The sequence below is a fragment of the Balaenoptera musculus genome, chromosome 2, assembly GCF_009873245.2.
Source record: "Balaenoptera musculus isolate JJ_BM4_2016_0621 chromosome 2, mBalMus1.pri.v3, whole genome shotgun sequence".
Taxonomy (NCBI): domain Eukaryota; kingdom Metazoa; phylum Chordata; class Mammalia; order Artiodactyla; family Balaenopteridae; genus Balaenoptera; species Balaenoptera musculus.
The window spans coordinates 102,096,406-102,110,365 of record NC_045786.1 but is presented as its reverse complement, the minus strand read 5'-3'; the positions used below and the strand labels follow the sequence as shown (position 1 = coordinate 102,110,365).

The 13,960-nt window shown below is 49.6% G+C and overlaps 1 protein-coding gene and 1 long non-coding RNA gene across 6 annotated transcripts in view; one reads left to right on the top strand and one right to left on the bottom strand.

Moving 5' to 3' along the window:
• Nucleotides 1–447: 447 nt before the first annotated feature.
• LOC118891008 (dehydrogenase/reductase SDR family member 4) lies at nucleotides 448–12,462 on the bottom strand. 5 transcript variants are annotated; one of them, XM_036844526.1, is made up of 9 exons: nucleotides 12,301–12,462; nucleotides 10,979–11,156; nucleotides 6,593–6,694; nucleotides 3,920–3,990; nucleotides 3,773–3,824; nucleotides 3,335–3,469; nucleotides 3,093–3,194; nucleotides 2,834–2,889; nucleotides 448–978 (listed from the first exon to the last, which is right to left on the bottom strand). In XM_036844526.1, exons 1-9 carry the CDS (start codon nucleotides 12,429–12,431, stop codon nucleotides 864–866), a joined length of 942 nt encoding a protein of 313 aa, XP_036700421.1. In that variant the 5' UTR covers nucleotides 12,432–12,462; the 3' UTR covers nucleotides 448–863. The 5 variants fall into 5 exon arrangements, with proteins under 5 accessions (XP_036700421.1, XP_036700420.1, XP_036700423.1 ...); XM_036844525.1 differs by having other exon boundaries at nucleotides 2,834–2,914; nucleotides 3,097–3,194; XM_036844528.1 differs by lacking the exon at nucleotides 3,093–3,194.
• A 253-nt stretch (nucleotides 12,463–12,715) lies between these two features.
• The window catches only part of LOC118891213, a 35,476-nt gene continuing 34,231 nt past the window's right edge, over nucleotides 12,716–13,960 (top strand). The window contains exon 1 of the long non-coding RNA XR_005018910.1: nucleotides 12,716–12,841. This is a non-coding gene — a long non-coding RNA (uncharacterized LOC118891213). The remainder of the gene's footprint in view (nucleotides 12,842–13,960) is intronic.

Below are 13,960 nucleotides of genomic sequence, written 5' to 3'. Positions count from 1 at the left end.
GGGTCATCCTTGCAAGGCTCCTCCCTTTTCACTGCTTGCTCGGGACCCGTCCAGCGCGTCCTCGCTGACCCTCGAAGGAAGGAACTCTAGGCCGAGGGCGATGCCGGCAGAGGACATGGTTGAATGTGGGGGAGTTCGTCCTTCGTTTTCCGCTTGCCCAGCCTCGGGGATCCCTGCGGTGTTCTTGGCACTATCTCCGCGGGTGTGAGGCCGAGAGCAGCACCTGGGAATTCCCGTGCCGCCTCCTCCCAGCTGGCAGCTCTGCAAACACCTCCACACCCAGCATTACGCTCAGGTCCTGGAGACAGGGAGGAGGGTTAGGAGGATCCAGATTTAGTGTCTGGGGGGGGATCTTAGGGGAATCCAGTCCGCTCAGATTTATGCTTTCTGCTCGGCTACCACACCTCTGCACCGTATACTGAAAAACGAACACATTGATTCAAAGCATCATGATCATCTGTATTTTATTTGGACCTCATTTGCGAGTTGTTAATTTCCAACCCTGTTCCTTCCGCTCCAGGTTCCTTCTCTCCCATCTCCCTCAAATTCCCCTGATGCCCAGAAAAAAAATATTAGTTGGTCTTTGCCGCGGTAGACTAAGCCCTCTCAGCAGGCCTGCCCTGTGCTCTCAAGGGAAGTCTTTATCCAAGGCCACAGCAACAGTGAGAATCCTCATAAGACCACACCTTGACAGCAGAGAATGCTGGAGCTTTTCACAGGGCAGAATTGATATGGGGGGGTGGGGTTAGGGTGTAAGGTGAGCAGTACGCTAGGCAGAGGTGCGAAAGGCCAGTAGATGGATGCTGGAACAGGACCCAGGAGATGGAGCCCAATCTCTGCCCTCGTGGATGTTCTCCAGGTCCTCAGAGGCGGGATGGCATCCCTCCAGCCACCACCACTGTCTCCCCAGTGATATAGCTGGCGTCTTCGGAGCAAAGGAAAGATACGATGCCCGCACAGTCCTCTGGCTTGCCTATCCTGGGGAGGAGGGGAAAAAAGGAAGGGAGTAAAAATCAAACAGGGAATGAAATTTGCTTAATCAAGAAGTATCACGTGATTTTTCAGGACCAGTGTACTGCCCATAAAATAGGGTTACCATGAATATAAGCTGTTATAATTCAGTATAACCATTAATACTGTACTTTGCAAAAACCACTGCACATTATATTCATATAATATAGAGATACTTTGTTTTTTAGAGAACTCAGGACACCAAAATCCAAAGTTATATAGATAACCTGGTGAGCAGCTATTTCATTCTTCAAAGAATTTGTTTCACATGTGTGCATACTATTCAAATGTCAGGGAGTCTGTGAGACAGTAAATGATTTGTTTAAAATGATTCCATTTGTACAGCTTCAATTCACAGACACCTTTTTCAGGAATCTATTTTTGTCCCTTAAAGTCATTTTGTGAGACTGTGCTTATTCTCAGTGTTTGTATCAGTGATTGCATAGTTAGGGAACACTTTATCCTAACTGCCATAGAATGCTCTAGAGGTGGGTAGAGTGGGTACCTCAAACCTAGAAGGCCTGGATTAGTGGTTCTCCATCCTAGCTGCACACTGTAGTCGTCCGAGAGGCTTAACTGTCCCCACCCCCACCCCCGCCAAAGATGCCTAGGTTCTACCTTGGATCAATTAAAAAAGAATCTCTGGGAGTGGGGTCTGAGCATCTGTGGTTTCAGAAGCACCCCAGCTAATGTGCATCCAAGACTGAGAAGCATGGGGCCAGATCATTCACTGTAGCTCAAGGGTGACAATACCCTTATTAATGAGTTGTGAACTAGGCCAGCAGCTCATGCCTGACATCAGAATGGCTTTGGGAGCACTTGAGGGTGTCTCCTTCCTCAAGTAGGCATTGCTGGTATGTGTCCTTGAGGAGACAAGGCGGAGGAGCTAAAGACAAGAGAGTTCCCAGAAGCCAGAAGCTGGAGAGAGGCAGGGAACTTAGAGGAAGGAGAGCCAGATGAAGGTGCCTGAACAGTTCGGCCAACCCTTTGGGGAAGAGGCTAGTTTTCTTAGGCAAGGGGAGTTTTGGGACTTGGTAAAGCTCTTCATTCCTTTTATTTGGATTGTAAGATCATCAACCTGAGCTTTGGACACATGACTCTTTTTATTCAAGGGGAACTAACAAAAGCATGTTTTGGTTTTGGTTTTGGTTTTGGTCCCTCATCCTTAGGGATGCCCAGAGGTGGAGGCAAACACCCAGGTGGAGAGAGGGGTCAGGGCCTCCCCCAGGGCTCTGCTCTGCTAAACCTGGATGCCTCTGTGTTTCGTTTTTGCAGTGGAAGCAGACTCCTTGCACACGCCACTGTAGTGATGCTGTGTTCAAGAACTTGTGAAATCTCTGTGTTTGAAGCAGAGGAGAGCACGCCTGTGTTGTCTGCAGGACGGAGAGTCGGTGAGCCGTGGGCTGTGAGGGACCATCTTTATCCCTCCTCGCCCTCCCCTGTGACAGCCTTACCTTTTTTTTTTTTTTTTAATTTATTTAATTTATTTTTGGCTGCGTTGGGTCTTCATTGCTGTGCATGGGCTTTCTCTAGTTGCAGCGAGCGGGGGCTACTCTTCGTTGCAGTGCGTGGGCTTCTCATTGCAGTGGCTTCTCTTGTTGTGGAGCACGGGCTCTAGGCGCGCGGGCTTCAGTAGTTGTGGCACGCAGGCTCAGTAGTTGTGGCTCGCGGGCTCTAGAGTGCAGGCTCAGTAGTTGTGGTGCACTGGCTTAGTTGCTCCACGGCATGTGGGATCTTCCTGGACCAGGGCTCGAACTCATGTCCCCTGCATTGGCAGGCGGATTCTCAATCACTGTACCACCAGGGAAGCCCCCAGCCTTACCTTTTGATCTGCATGGTTGCTTTTAGGCTCTCCAGTCTTGCTTGGTCATCCCACAACTGCAGGAAAAAGGGAAATCTCTTCCTGTGAGGGACAGCGAGGGGAGAAACTGCCTGCCCTCACATCAATTCAAAGGACGATGGAGAGGCACCCCCTTCACTTCCTAGTCCTTCCCAGCTCCCAGTCTCTACCCACTTCCCTCTTCTGCTCCATTCTCTTCAAGTTCTAGTGAGGCATTTTCCTGGGTCGCCCCAGGTCTCACCCACTTAAGGAGATATGAAATGGCCTGAGTGGTATCTGAATTCCTCAGTCTCACTGTGCACCTCAGGAAAGGATCATGTGGGGGTCTGGTCTGGACACGTGGCTGGTATGGAGGGGGGATATGGAAAAGTGCAGAGATGGGGGGTAGAAGTGGTTGGGAGCTCAGGACCCAGGAGCTGGGCTTTTCTACCTGAGAAGATGCCTTTTAGGGTCCCAGTGGGATGCAGGACTCCCCTTCCTCACCATACGGCTGAAGTTAGTCTTGATGAGTCCAGGTGCCAGGCAGTTCACCCTAATGTTCCTTTGGGCCAGCTCTAAGGCCAGGTTCTTGGTGAGGCCCAGCAAGGCTGTTTTACAAACATTGTAAGGACCCAGGCCCTGGGGAAAGGAGAGAATGGGTTAGTCTCTTCAATTCCAGTTCATTCTTGGTTCTTAACATAAGATATAAAGGGTTATAAACAGATAATAGGGTGTCTCTTGTAATGGAGGGTCCCAGTTAGAAAACTGTCTTGTGGTTAAACCTCCCCTAGGTTAGCGTTTGTGGAGGCAAGGCCTCTATTTTGTTGGAAGGTACTCGGTGATGTGATTCCAAAATGGGACACAAACTTCTTAGGGTGACTGGAAGGGAAGAAGGTACGGGATGGAGGAAGGGATAAAAGTAGCAGAAAAGGAGGTTCTTACAGGAAATGGTCTGTAGGCTCCTACGGAGGCCACAATCACCACTGAGCCGCCTCTGGAAAAAGAACAGAATGACCCTCTTCCCATGGACACCCTCCCCTCAGCATTCATGGGGCCCATCGAACGCAGGCTCCCTCTTGCTCTCTGTACCCTCGTTTCTCCATCTCTGGCACCACTGCCTTTGTCATCAGGGCTGTGGCCTTCACATTAATGTCCAGAATCTGCAATAGAGAGAAGAGGGGGAACAGCATGAGGGAAGAGGGCTGCAGAAGGCAGGGCAATGGGGAGTTAGAGTGTGGTTCCCAGGATCTGTTTTTTAGGGCTGGCAGAGATCCTAGGGATGATTTACTTGGCCTTACAAGTGAAGAAACCAAGGCCCAGGGAGAGGTGGCTTTCCCCGGTTTATTCAGTTAGAGAAGGACACATTAGGTTCGGGTGAGAAAGAACGGAGCCTGGTTCAGCTTGTTTCCTAAGTACGATTTGACCCAGAATGGGCCTGAACTCTCAGGGCTGCCTTGGACTTGAGCTGGATTTTCTGTGTGTCTTCCAACTAGGGAGAGCCTGGAATTGGATGGCTTCCTGGACCTGCCCCAGAGTGCGCCGTGTTTCTCAGGGGAAATGTGTCCTGACCTCAGGCACCTGGGGTTGTTCCAGCACTTTTCTGGCTTCTGAGCTTAGGGAGTGAGATGCTCTTGGCCCTCCAGGAAGGATTGTCTGGCTGGACATGTATTGGCAAGTGGGATCATGAGAAGGCACTTGGGGGGAGCTGGAACACAGTCTACGATCAAAACCCCACATCTGTAATTTAAAACAAATGCATGACCCTTGTTTACATTGTTCCAGGCACTGCTGGGATAGTCCCCTCCCATAACCCCCATGCAACTTCTTATTTAGAAAATTTTCACTCTTACAGAAAGGTTGAAATAGAAGGACAATGAATATCCAGATATCCTTTACCTACATTCACCAACTGTTCACATTTTGTACCATTTGCCCTATCTATGTACCTATGCAGTTTTTTCCTTACCCTTGGAAGGTAAGTTGCAGACATTCTAATGCTCTAGCCCTAAAGACTTTAGCATTATTTCCAAAGAATAAGAATGTTCTTCCACACCACCATCCATTATCACACCCACACCACATCCATTATCACAGACATTTAACATTTTTTTTTTTTAGTTAATTTAAAAAAAAAATTTTTTTTATTTTTGGCTGCGTTGGGTCTTCGTTGCTGTGCGCGGGCTTTCTCTAGTTGCGGCGAGCGGGGGCTACTCTTTGTTGCAGTGCGCGGACTTCTCATTGTCATGGCTTCTCTTGTTGCAGAGCATGGACTCTAGGTGCGCGGGCTCAGTAGTTGTGGCTCACGGGCTTAGTTGCTCTGCAGCATGTGGGATCTTCCCGGACCAGGGCTCGAACCCGTGTCCCCTGCATTGGCAGGCGGATTTTAACCACTGTGCCACCAGGGAAGCCCAACATTTAACATTGATAATCATGATTTTACCTAATATACTGTCTATAATAAAACTTCCCCAATTGTCCCCCAAATGTCCTTATTTTTTTTAAAGGCCATGGTTCAATCAAGGATCAACCATTGCATTTAGACTTGATATACTGTGATATTAAAAAAAAGCCAACTAAACCGGTTTGCAGGGCAGAAATAGAGACACAGATGTAGAGAACAAACGTATGGACAACAAGGGGGGAAAGTGGCAGGGGGGTGGCGGTGGTGGTGTGATGAATTGGGAGATTGGGGTTGACATGTATACACTGATGTGTATAAAATGGATGACTAATAAGAACCTGCTGTATAAAAAAATAAATAAAATAAAATTCAAAAAACAAAGCCAACTAAAAAGAAAAATTACTTGGTTTATAACTGATTTTCATGTGGTCTCTGTTCAGACTGCTCATGAAAGATGTTTCTCTACTTTGAAGAATATCAATCAGGAACTGATTCACTGAAGAGCATTTTGGCACTTTGGTCTCTATGTCTGTGAAACACTGATAAACTAGAATATTTTAGTATCCTTAAACTTCAGTGTTGAGAAATTATGGATGACGTCAGGGTAAAAAGCAAAACCATGGGAGATCATGAAGAATTTAGCATTTTCAAATCAGGTGGGAATATTAACCTCAGTAAAGAAAGACAAATAATTTAATTAAGGCTTTATAATTAAAGAATGTAGGTGTGTGAAATATATTGTAAATATAATATAATTGTACACATTCACATGAAAACTAATATTCTGGTTCTTGAATTTAGACATCTGGATCTCAGATGTTCTAGACATTGGAGTTAAAAAGGAAAAAGCGCAGGTCTTTTTAAAAGGCTGTATGTTATAAAGCGGCAACTTAGTTAATTTCACCAGAATTGATATTTCACTTAACTAGCAGCTATTAAAGTTTTCCAGCTAATGAAAAATCATTCTTTTTTGGCAGCTGAAAAGGGGAGGGGTGGCGTGTAAGTCTGAGCGTACTAGTTATTGGCATATTAGCTGCCCTGTCTGCTGGAAATAAACCAGGAAGAAGAGCCTGGATAAGCCCACGGGGTCGGGGGTGGGGGAGATGGGGGAGGGAGGCAGAAGACGGTTAGCAAGGAGCAAATGAAGACGAAACTGGGGAGAAGCAGAAATGAAAGAGAAGGGCAGGGACAGAGGAAGCCCCCCACCCCGCCATTCGCCCTTTACCAGGTGCACTGCAGGCGTGTGGCAAATTGCAAGGATTCCTCACATTTACACTGCACTTGACAAATACATTCTAAAAGCAGACTGAGTGTGCGCTGTCTTCTGAGGCCCACCCCCTGCTGCTCTCAGCCCCTCTCACCTTGTCCCATACCTCCTCGGTGACATCCATTAAGTTTCCAAAGAAAGGGATGACGGCAGCATTGGAGACCAGGATGTCCACGCCCCCGTGAAGGTTCACAGCCTAGAGAGGAGTGAGGTCTGAGTTAGGGCTGCAGGACAGTAAGGGAAGTGCATTTATCAGTGTCGATAAAGAATTCCTTCTTAGGAACAGTTGTCAAAATGACCTCTTTTCCTTAAAACATTTTCTCTCCAAAACACCCCAAGCTCTGCTGCTAAAACATTTAAGGTCGTCTCATTTCTTTGGCAGTCTTTTCTTCCTGCCCCCACTTCTGAGGCTGTCACTGACGCTTTGTTCTTTAGACTTTCCCTCTGGGAGCTCCTTTATTCTCATGGTCTCAGCTCTCACCTCAAAGTCCATTTCTAGACCCTTCCTCTTTTTTCCCAGCCCCATTTCTTCCAGGGCTTACTGTCCAGTTCTCCTTGAATGAGTTACCATTATCTCAAACTCAGCCTGTCCACACGTACCTGAACGTAGAAACAAGTTTAAATAGACCTATATTCGGCTATAGGGACTTCCCTCGTGGCACAGTAGTTAAGAATCTACCTGCCAATGCAGGGAACATGGGTTCGAGCCCTGGTCTGGGAGGATCCTACATGCCGCGGAGCAATTCAGCCTGTGCGCCACAACTACTGAGCCCGCGCTCTAGAGCCCACGAGCCACAACTACTGAGCCCGTGTGCCACAACTACTGAAGCGCACGCGCCTAGAGCCCGTGCTCTGCAACAGGATAAGCCACTGCAATGAGAAGCCCACGCACCACAACGAAGAGTAGCCCCCGCTCGCCGCAACTAGAGAAAGCCCGCGCAGTCACGAAGAACGAATGCAGCCAAAAAAAAAAAAATGAGACCTATAGAAAGTTGCCACTCGGGCCTTTGAGGTCACCTAGCCCAATGTCCTCATGGTGAAGGTGATGAAACTGAGGTCCAGGGAAGTTAATTTCTCAAGGTCATATAGCTCAATAATGACATATCAGGACCAGCTAAGAAGAGGAGGCCTGCTCATTCGGTCTCTGGGAAAGGTGAAGTGATTTGCTCAGGGCACAAGGCTAGTTAGTGGTGGCAGAACTTACACTCTAACCCAGAGCTAATTCATAAGAGTCCTTCAAAAGTGAGTCGGGGTCACTATGAAACTGGCTACCCAGGAGAGCCATGATGGAGAGGATGCCGGCCTGCACTTAAAGCAGTTCCACACTCGGTTATGATGCCATTTCTCCCTTCCCCCCACCCACTGCTTTTATTTTTTTGGCCTGGAGGCATGGAAGATTCAAGGCAGAAACTGAGATCTAAACTGGGAAAACCAAGAGAGGCAACATCTCACCTCCTCAATAAATTGTAAGTAGGTGGTGAAGGCACGTGCTGGAGTAACGAGTAGCCAAACAGAATCTGCCAACATTATGCCACATTGCAACCAGACTTCGCATTGGCCCAGAATTGGCAATTTTGATGCCTTGGGCAAGCGGCACTAAATGGGCCCTCAACCAACTTTGTGCTTCCGGATTTGGCACACAGAGGTGTGTTATTAACAATCTGCTAGCTCCTGTTTTAACTAATTATTCTTGCTAACTAGGTGCTAAGCTCAGTTGCTTCCACACTGCTGAGGGGATGCCTGGGCTGTCAACATGTAAATTTAACAAATTTTAAAATCACATAATCTTTGCAAACCTGTATCAATAGTCTCTTGCACTCTCTAAATTTTGGTGTCCCGGCACAAAGTCCCAGTCACCTGCCTTGGCTCTAAGTTTCATGATGAGGAAAACACGGTATGTGTTAGAAAGTGATGTATGCTGGGCCGTGTGCGGGTGTGTTTGGGGGTGGGGAGATAGTGGATTGCAGCAGAATCACCTGGAGCGCTTTTCCACCTCTGCTGTGTATCCTGTCCCCTTCTCCTTCTAGGCCTATCAGCATAGAGAGGAGAGAAGGCTGGCTTTTGACTGAACAGACAGAGAACCCTGGAAAATTAACGGCAAAGCTACTATGACCACCCAGGTGTCTTCTAAGTCTTGCTCTAAATTGTGTGATTGCTACTCTGTGTTCTGACAGGTCTATTTTACATTTTTAAAATAAATTTCTTTCTTTTATTTATTTATTTTTGGCTTTGTTGCGTCTTCCTTGTGGTGCACGGGCATCTCATTGTGGTGGCTTCTCTTGTTGCAGAGCACAGCCTCTGGGCGTGCGGGCTCAGTAATTGTGACCTGCGGGCTCAGTGATTGTGGCACCCGGGCTCTAGAGCGCAGGCTCAGTAGTTGTGGAGCACCGGCTTAGTTGCTCGCGGCATGTGGGATCTTCCCGGACCAGGGCTTGAACCCGTGTTCCCTGCATTGGCAGGCGGATTCTCAACCACTGCTCCACCAGGGAAGCCCAGTTCTATTTTTTTTAAAAGTAGAATCAAGTGGAAAAGCAGCTAATCTGGTTTCGGCTCACGACACCTTTGAGAAGCTTTGAGGTGCAGGTTAGGAGGCCACTGGGGAGTAACCATCCTCAGGGCAGCAGCTTCCCTCATCACAGGTAGTGGCTGGCAATAGGCAGGACGCATCTCAAACTGCTAACAAGTATCCTATCATTCTCCACTCGACATTGACCATTCAAACTACTTGAGAGTCAACTTTGATTCATCCCTCCTATTTCCCATTTCTTGACACCGGCCAGGAAAAAAAAATCTCGGTTGGTTCCCACTAAATGTCTCTTGGGCGCATCTGTTCTGGTCCTACTGTCACTGCTCTTACCTAAGTGACAGCATCAGCTTCCTCCCTGATGTCCTTGGCTCAGAGTCTCCTTTTCTCCAATATATCCTTCCCCCCAGTGCCAGATTATTGTCCTTTAATAACCATTTTCACCTTGCTCAAAACCTCACATGGCTTCTTATTTCCTCCAAGAATGTCTAAACTCCTTTGGGAGGCCACGGAGGCCCCTGTCCCCCATCCTTCCCACCTGGTCCATTTCCTACCAGCCCTCTCAAGCCTGTGCTCTCTCTCTGCTGTGGGTTCACAATGCTCCCCTCTCCCCTTCTGTCCCTCCTTGGCTGTCTGCTCTTTTTGCAGCGTCATCTGGAATCCCGGCCCTATGCCATCTGCCCAGCCCCACGCACTCTTCAAGGTCTAGTTCAAACCCCACTTCTGGGCCAGAGCTGCAGGACGGGTAAAGTGGACCTGGTGAGGGTCCAGAGGTCATTTTCCCAGCAGGATTTTGACATTAAGTGGCCACATACATTTCATACGGCTAGTCACTAGTTGGCCCAGGATCCCAGGTGGCTCCCTCACCCTGAGGATCAAGGTCTCAATCTCAGGCTCTGTCCAGCTGCCTATGCCAGGCAAGGTGGCTTTCTTGGACCCCCATGTGGCTCTCTCCAGTGCACATCTGAGCATTTGCCAAATGACTCCTGACAAATGGAATAACCTTATGCTGTCTACTATACCACCACCTACCATCATTTCATGTCCTCCTTGTCTAAGATTACCCAAATTATTTCACCATCTTCCATTCTGTTAGCACAATATCCTTCGCTTTCCATTCTTGGGTAGATTCTCCCTTTTACTCCAAGAAGTAAAGGGTGTGCCCTGAGCCTAGGGAAGAGCAGCCTCCTTTGCAAAATGTTCACATTTTCTTGTGCAGCTGGAAGACTGGTGCCAAGCACCAACTCTGACACTGGCTTAGACACTGTCTTTGAGGCTAAAGTCCAAGTGGGCACCTAAGGCCTGACCTGATGGGGAAATGCCTGGTAGTCTGTAGGTAACTTGGCAAGTCTGGGTTGGCTCACAGCTCTTCTCTTACTAACTGTGGGACCTTGGGATGTTGATCCAGTTTTCTGAAACAGTCTTTAAACAGGGAGACTAATCCTGGCCTTGCTTGGGTTGTTGTTTGGAGAGAACCTGCAAAAGGCTCGAAACAAAGTGCATGGCACACAGTAGGTGGTTGAAACCTGATGGGCTGCCTCCTGTAGGTTCCCGGAGACTCGACTTTATAAGCTGAAAAACAGGGATTGATTGTTTATTAGCTCATAGTGGGAATACCTATTTTGCAATTGTATTTACCCTTTTTATCTGCCCAATTAGATTGGAAAGCCAGGACCAGCTGTTTTTTTTGGGGGGCGTGCCCCAAGGCACAATGCAGGGTTGAAACAGTAGAGTGGTGTTTTGATTCTGTGACTGAGATGGGATGATTCTCGGAGACAGAACAGAAAGGCACACAATAAAAATGTGCTGGTGTACTGGAGTGGGTATGCAGATCACACTGTTGTGTTTTAGTTAACAGTGCTGGCTTGGATTACACCCGTGTTGTCCAGGAAAGCCAGCTCAGGCTGGCTCCCTTCTGCTACCTCCTGGCTCTGCGCCCATATCCTTGCTGCTCACCGTGGCTACCAGCCGCTCTCGGTCCTCGCCCTTCCCCACATGGCACACGGTGCCCGTCACACTCAGCCCCTCCTTGTGCAGCGTTGCCACTGCCCGATCCACGTTCTGCTGCTTCCGGCTGCTGACCACCACGTGGGCCCCATCCTGGGCCAGACGCCGGGCGATGGCGAAACCGATCCTGTGGGCAGAGAGAGATAAGGACTTTTAAGTTGGTACAGGAAAAGAGGGTGAGAGCGTGGACTCCTGAATCAGATTGCCTGGGCTTTGAATTCCAGCTTTCTCTCTGTAGGACCCCCATGTGTTAGACAGGGTTAATGGCACAGCCATTACCATACAGACGGACATGCTTAGCATATTTTTGGCACTGGTTTACTTATTTTTCTTATGGTTTTGGCCTTCAGTCTAGGTTCCCAGGAAGTGATATCACCTTCCACAGGTGCCACCATGGGTCACAGGCCCCATACCCTGTAGGGACTGAGGAGAGAGAGATGAGCTAGGGGTATAACAAGCAGCAGCTATTTCCATGATTGGAGGGTCTCACTCAGAAAAGCCTCTACCCCCAAATATCTTCCTTACTAGTCTACATCATCTCAATATTCTATCTTTAGTTACGTTTGGGGGTACATGTGAAAGTGGGGGTCTCCGGTTACAAATGTAAATTTTTTACATACTCCCCTGGGAGAAAGGCTTACACATTTTGCACTTAGCCATTAGCATTTCCCATTCATTTGTATTTTAGATTTGTGAAGAGCTGGCATCTAGCAGGGTTCTGTGGGAGTGAGAAACAGGGTAGACAACAGTGGTTGGTGAGACACGGGCTGGGCAAGAGGGGCCAAAATGTACTGAACTAAACAAGAATGTGGACACAAGGCTTTTGTGTCCCCTCTAGGTAAGGGGCGCAGTTCTATGAGACTCTTGGGGTGCCAAAATGGGGTGTCTGGAACATTTCCACCGTCGGTGCAGGCCGTGGATAGGATTTTTGGAATCTGGACTGTCTTGGATTTCTGGTCTTCCCAGACTCTAGGTGGGGCCAGTTGACCGGGGCAGCCCAGAACCCTGGGAGATGAGATTGATGGGGGCGGGCAGCACCCAGGTGGCACAGTCGAGCCAGAGGCAGCAGTGACAAGAGGGCTGGCAATTTCAAGGTTGGGGGGGTAGGGGATTCCGAGGGGACTGCAGGCCAACCACGTAGTTCCTTTCTTCCCGGGCCGACTCTGGCCACACGTGAGGCCTGAAGATGGGGCACGGGAGGCCAAGGACAAGGGGTTAGTACCTGTTTGCAGACAGCGGGGGGCCTCCGAGACTCGGGCTCGGGCACTCACCCGTCAGTGGAGGCCGTTACTAGGGCCACCTTATTCTCAAGCGGGTTCCGGCGCGCCGCCGCGGAGCTGGCCATCCGCACCGACTTCCACGTCCGCGCACAGAGACCCAACAGCAGCCCCGCCTTTTGCATGGAGGCGGCCGGTTCAGGGTTCTGCGCCGCCTAGGGGAGGCGACAGAGGGGCAGGGCGAGGGGCAGGGCGAGGGGCAGGGCGAGGGGCAGGGCGAGGGGCAGGGCGAGGGGCAGGGCGAGGGGCAGGGCGAGGGGCAGGGCGAGGGGCAGGGCGAGGGGCAGGGCGAGGGGCAGGGCGAGGGGCAGGGCGAGGGGCAGGGCGAGGGGCAGGGCGAGGGGCAGGGCGAGGCACCTCTCCGCCCGGCAGCCCGCTCGGAAGCCAGATCCCTTCCCCGCTCCCCACAAGTCCTAGAGCGGGACAGCTCGTCTTGGCCCTTGGCGCAGGGAGCCGGCTGTGGTCGCTGCGCCCCTCAGTCCCCTGCTCGCCCCGGCCGGCCGGTGTGGGACGGTTCCGTCGGTTCCGGTTCCCTGTAGGACTGCCCCCGCCTCCGGGAGTCCGTAGACTTCCCTGTCCTCCCGCCCCTCCTTCCACATCCACGTCTTTTCCTGGGGGACAGGGGACTTTGAGTTGGTTGCTTTTGCTTCCCAGAACCTCAAGATGGACTTTGTTTTCCAAGAAAGTCTGGATCCACATTTGTGACAGCCCACAAGAGGGCAAATGTTTTGGGTTTGCCCATGGGGGTGAGGCCCGTAGCCCCCATGGAACCCACCACGTGAGGGTCTCAGGTGAGGCTGCAGGAGCCTGGGAGAGACACGAAGTGGGGAGCAGCTGGGTAGGCCTGCCCTGCCCTTCACTCTGGCTCAAGTTCTCCTCCATCCCCACAGGCCTGGAGGGCAGACTCGGGTCACCAGTGGTAACCAGTGTGCAGAATTAAAGATCCTGACGGGAGAGGATCTCTTATACCCTCCACTGCAAGAGGACTTCTCCATTTTCAGGCCTAAGTGGTAGCAAGGAGGCTAGAGGGTCCCCCAACAAGTGGTGGAAATTCGGAGGACTCAGGAGCACTCAAGTTCTTCATAATCACTATGTCCCCAGGTCTTAGCCTCCACCCTAGTTCAATAAATATTTGTTGAATGTAAAAGCACTTTATAAACTGTAAACTACTAAACACATAAGTAATTATTGCCAACATAGAGTAATTATTACGGCCGCCACAGGCCAGGCTCTTCGTTTGTAAACTGAGGGTGCTGGAGTAGATAATGGATAAGGTCCTCTCCAGCTATAAATTCTGTGTCCGAGACTTCAGCCTCCTCTTCTGCCAAGTGGGCTGAAATGATCTCCCTCCTGGGTTTCTGGAAGAATTAATAAATCTGCATGGCTCATGATACACTGTAGAAAGGCCCCGACAGACCCAGTGTCAGCATCTGAATTGGTTTAACCCAGTGGCCTCCAAATGCCAGCCTGAGAAGTTGTGCAGATCCATGGCAAAGTTGTCACTAGTTCAAGGCAAAAAGAGAAAAAGACAATATAGTGTTTCATAAATCTAAGCTTATTTAACTTAACAGGTAGTCCTTTATTCTGGGATATGCTTTTGCTCTTTTTTTTTTTTTTTTTTTTTTGGCGTTAGTCTTTTTGTTAAGAGAAGATG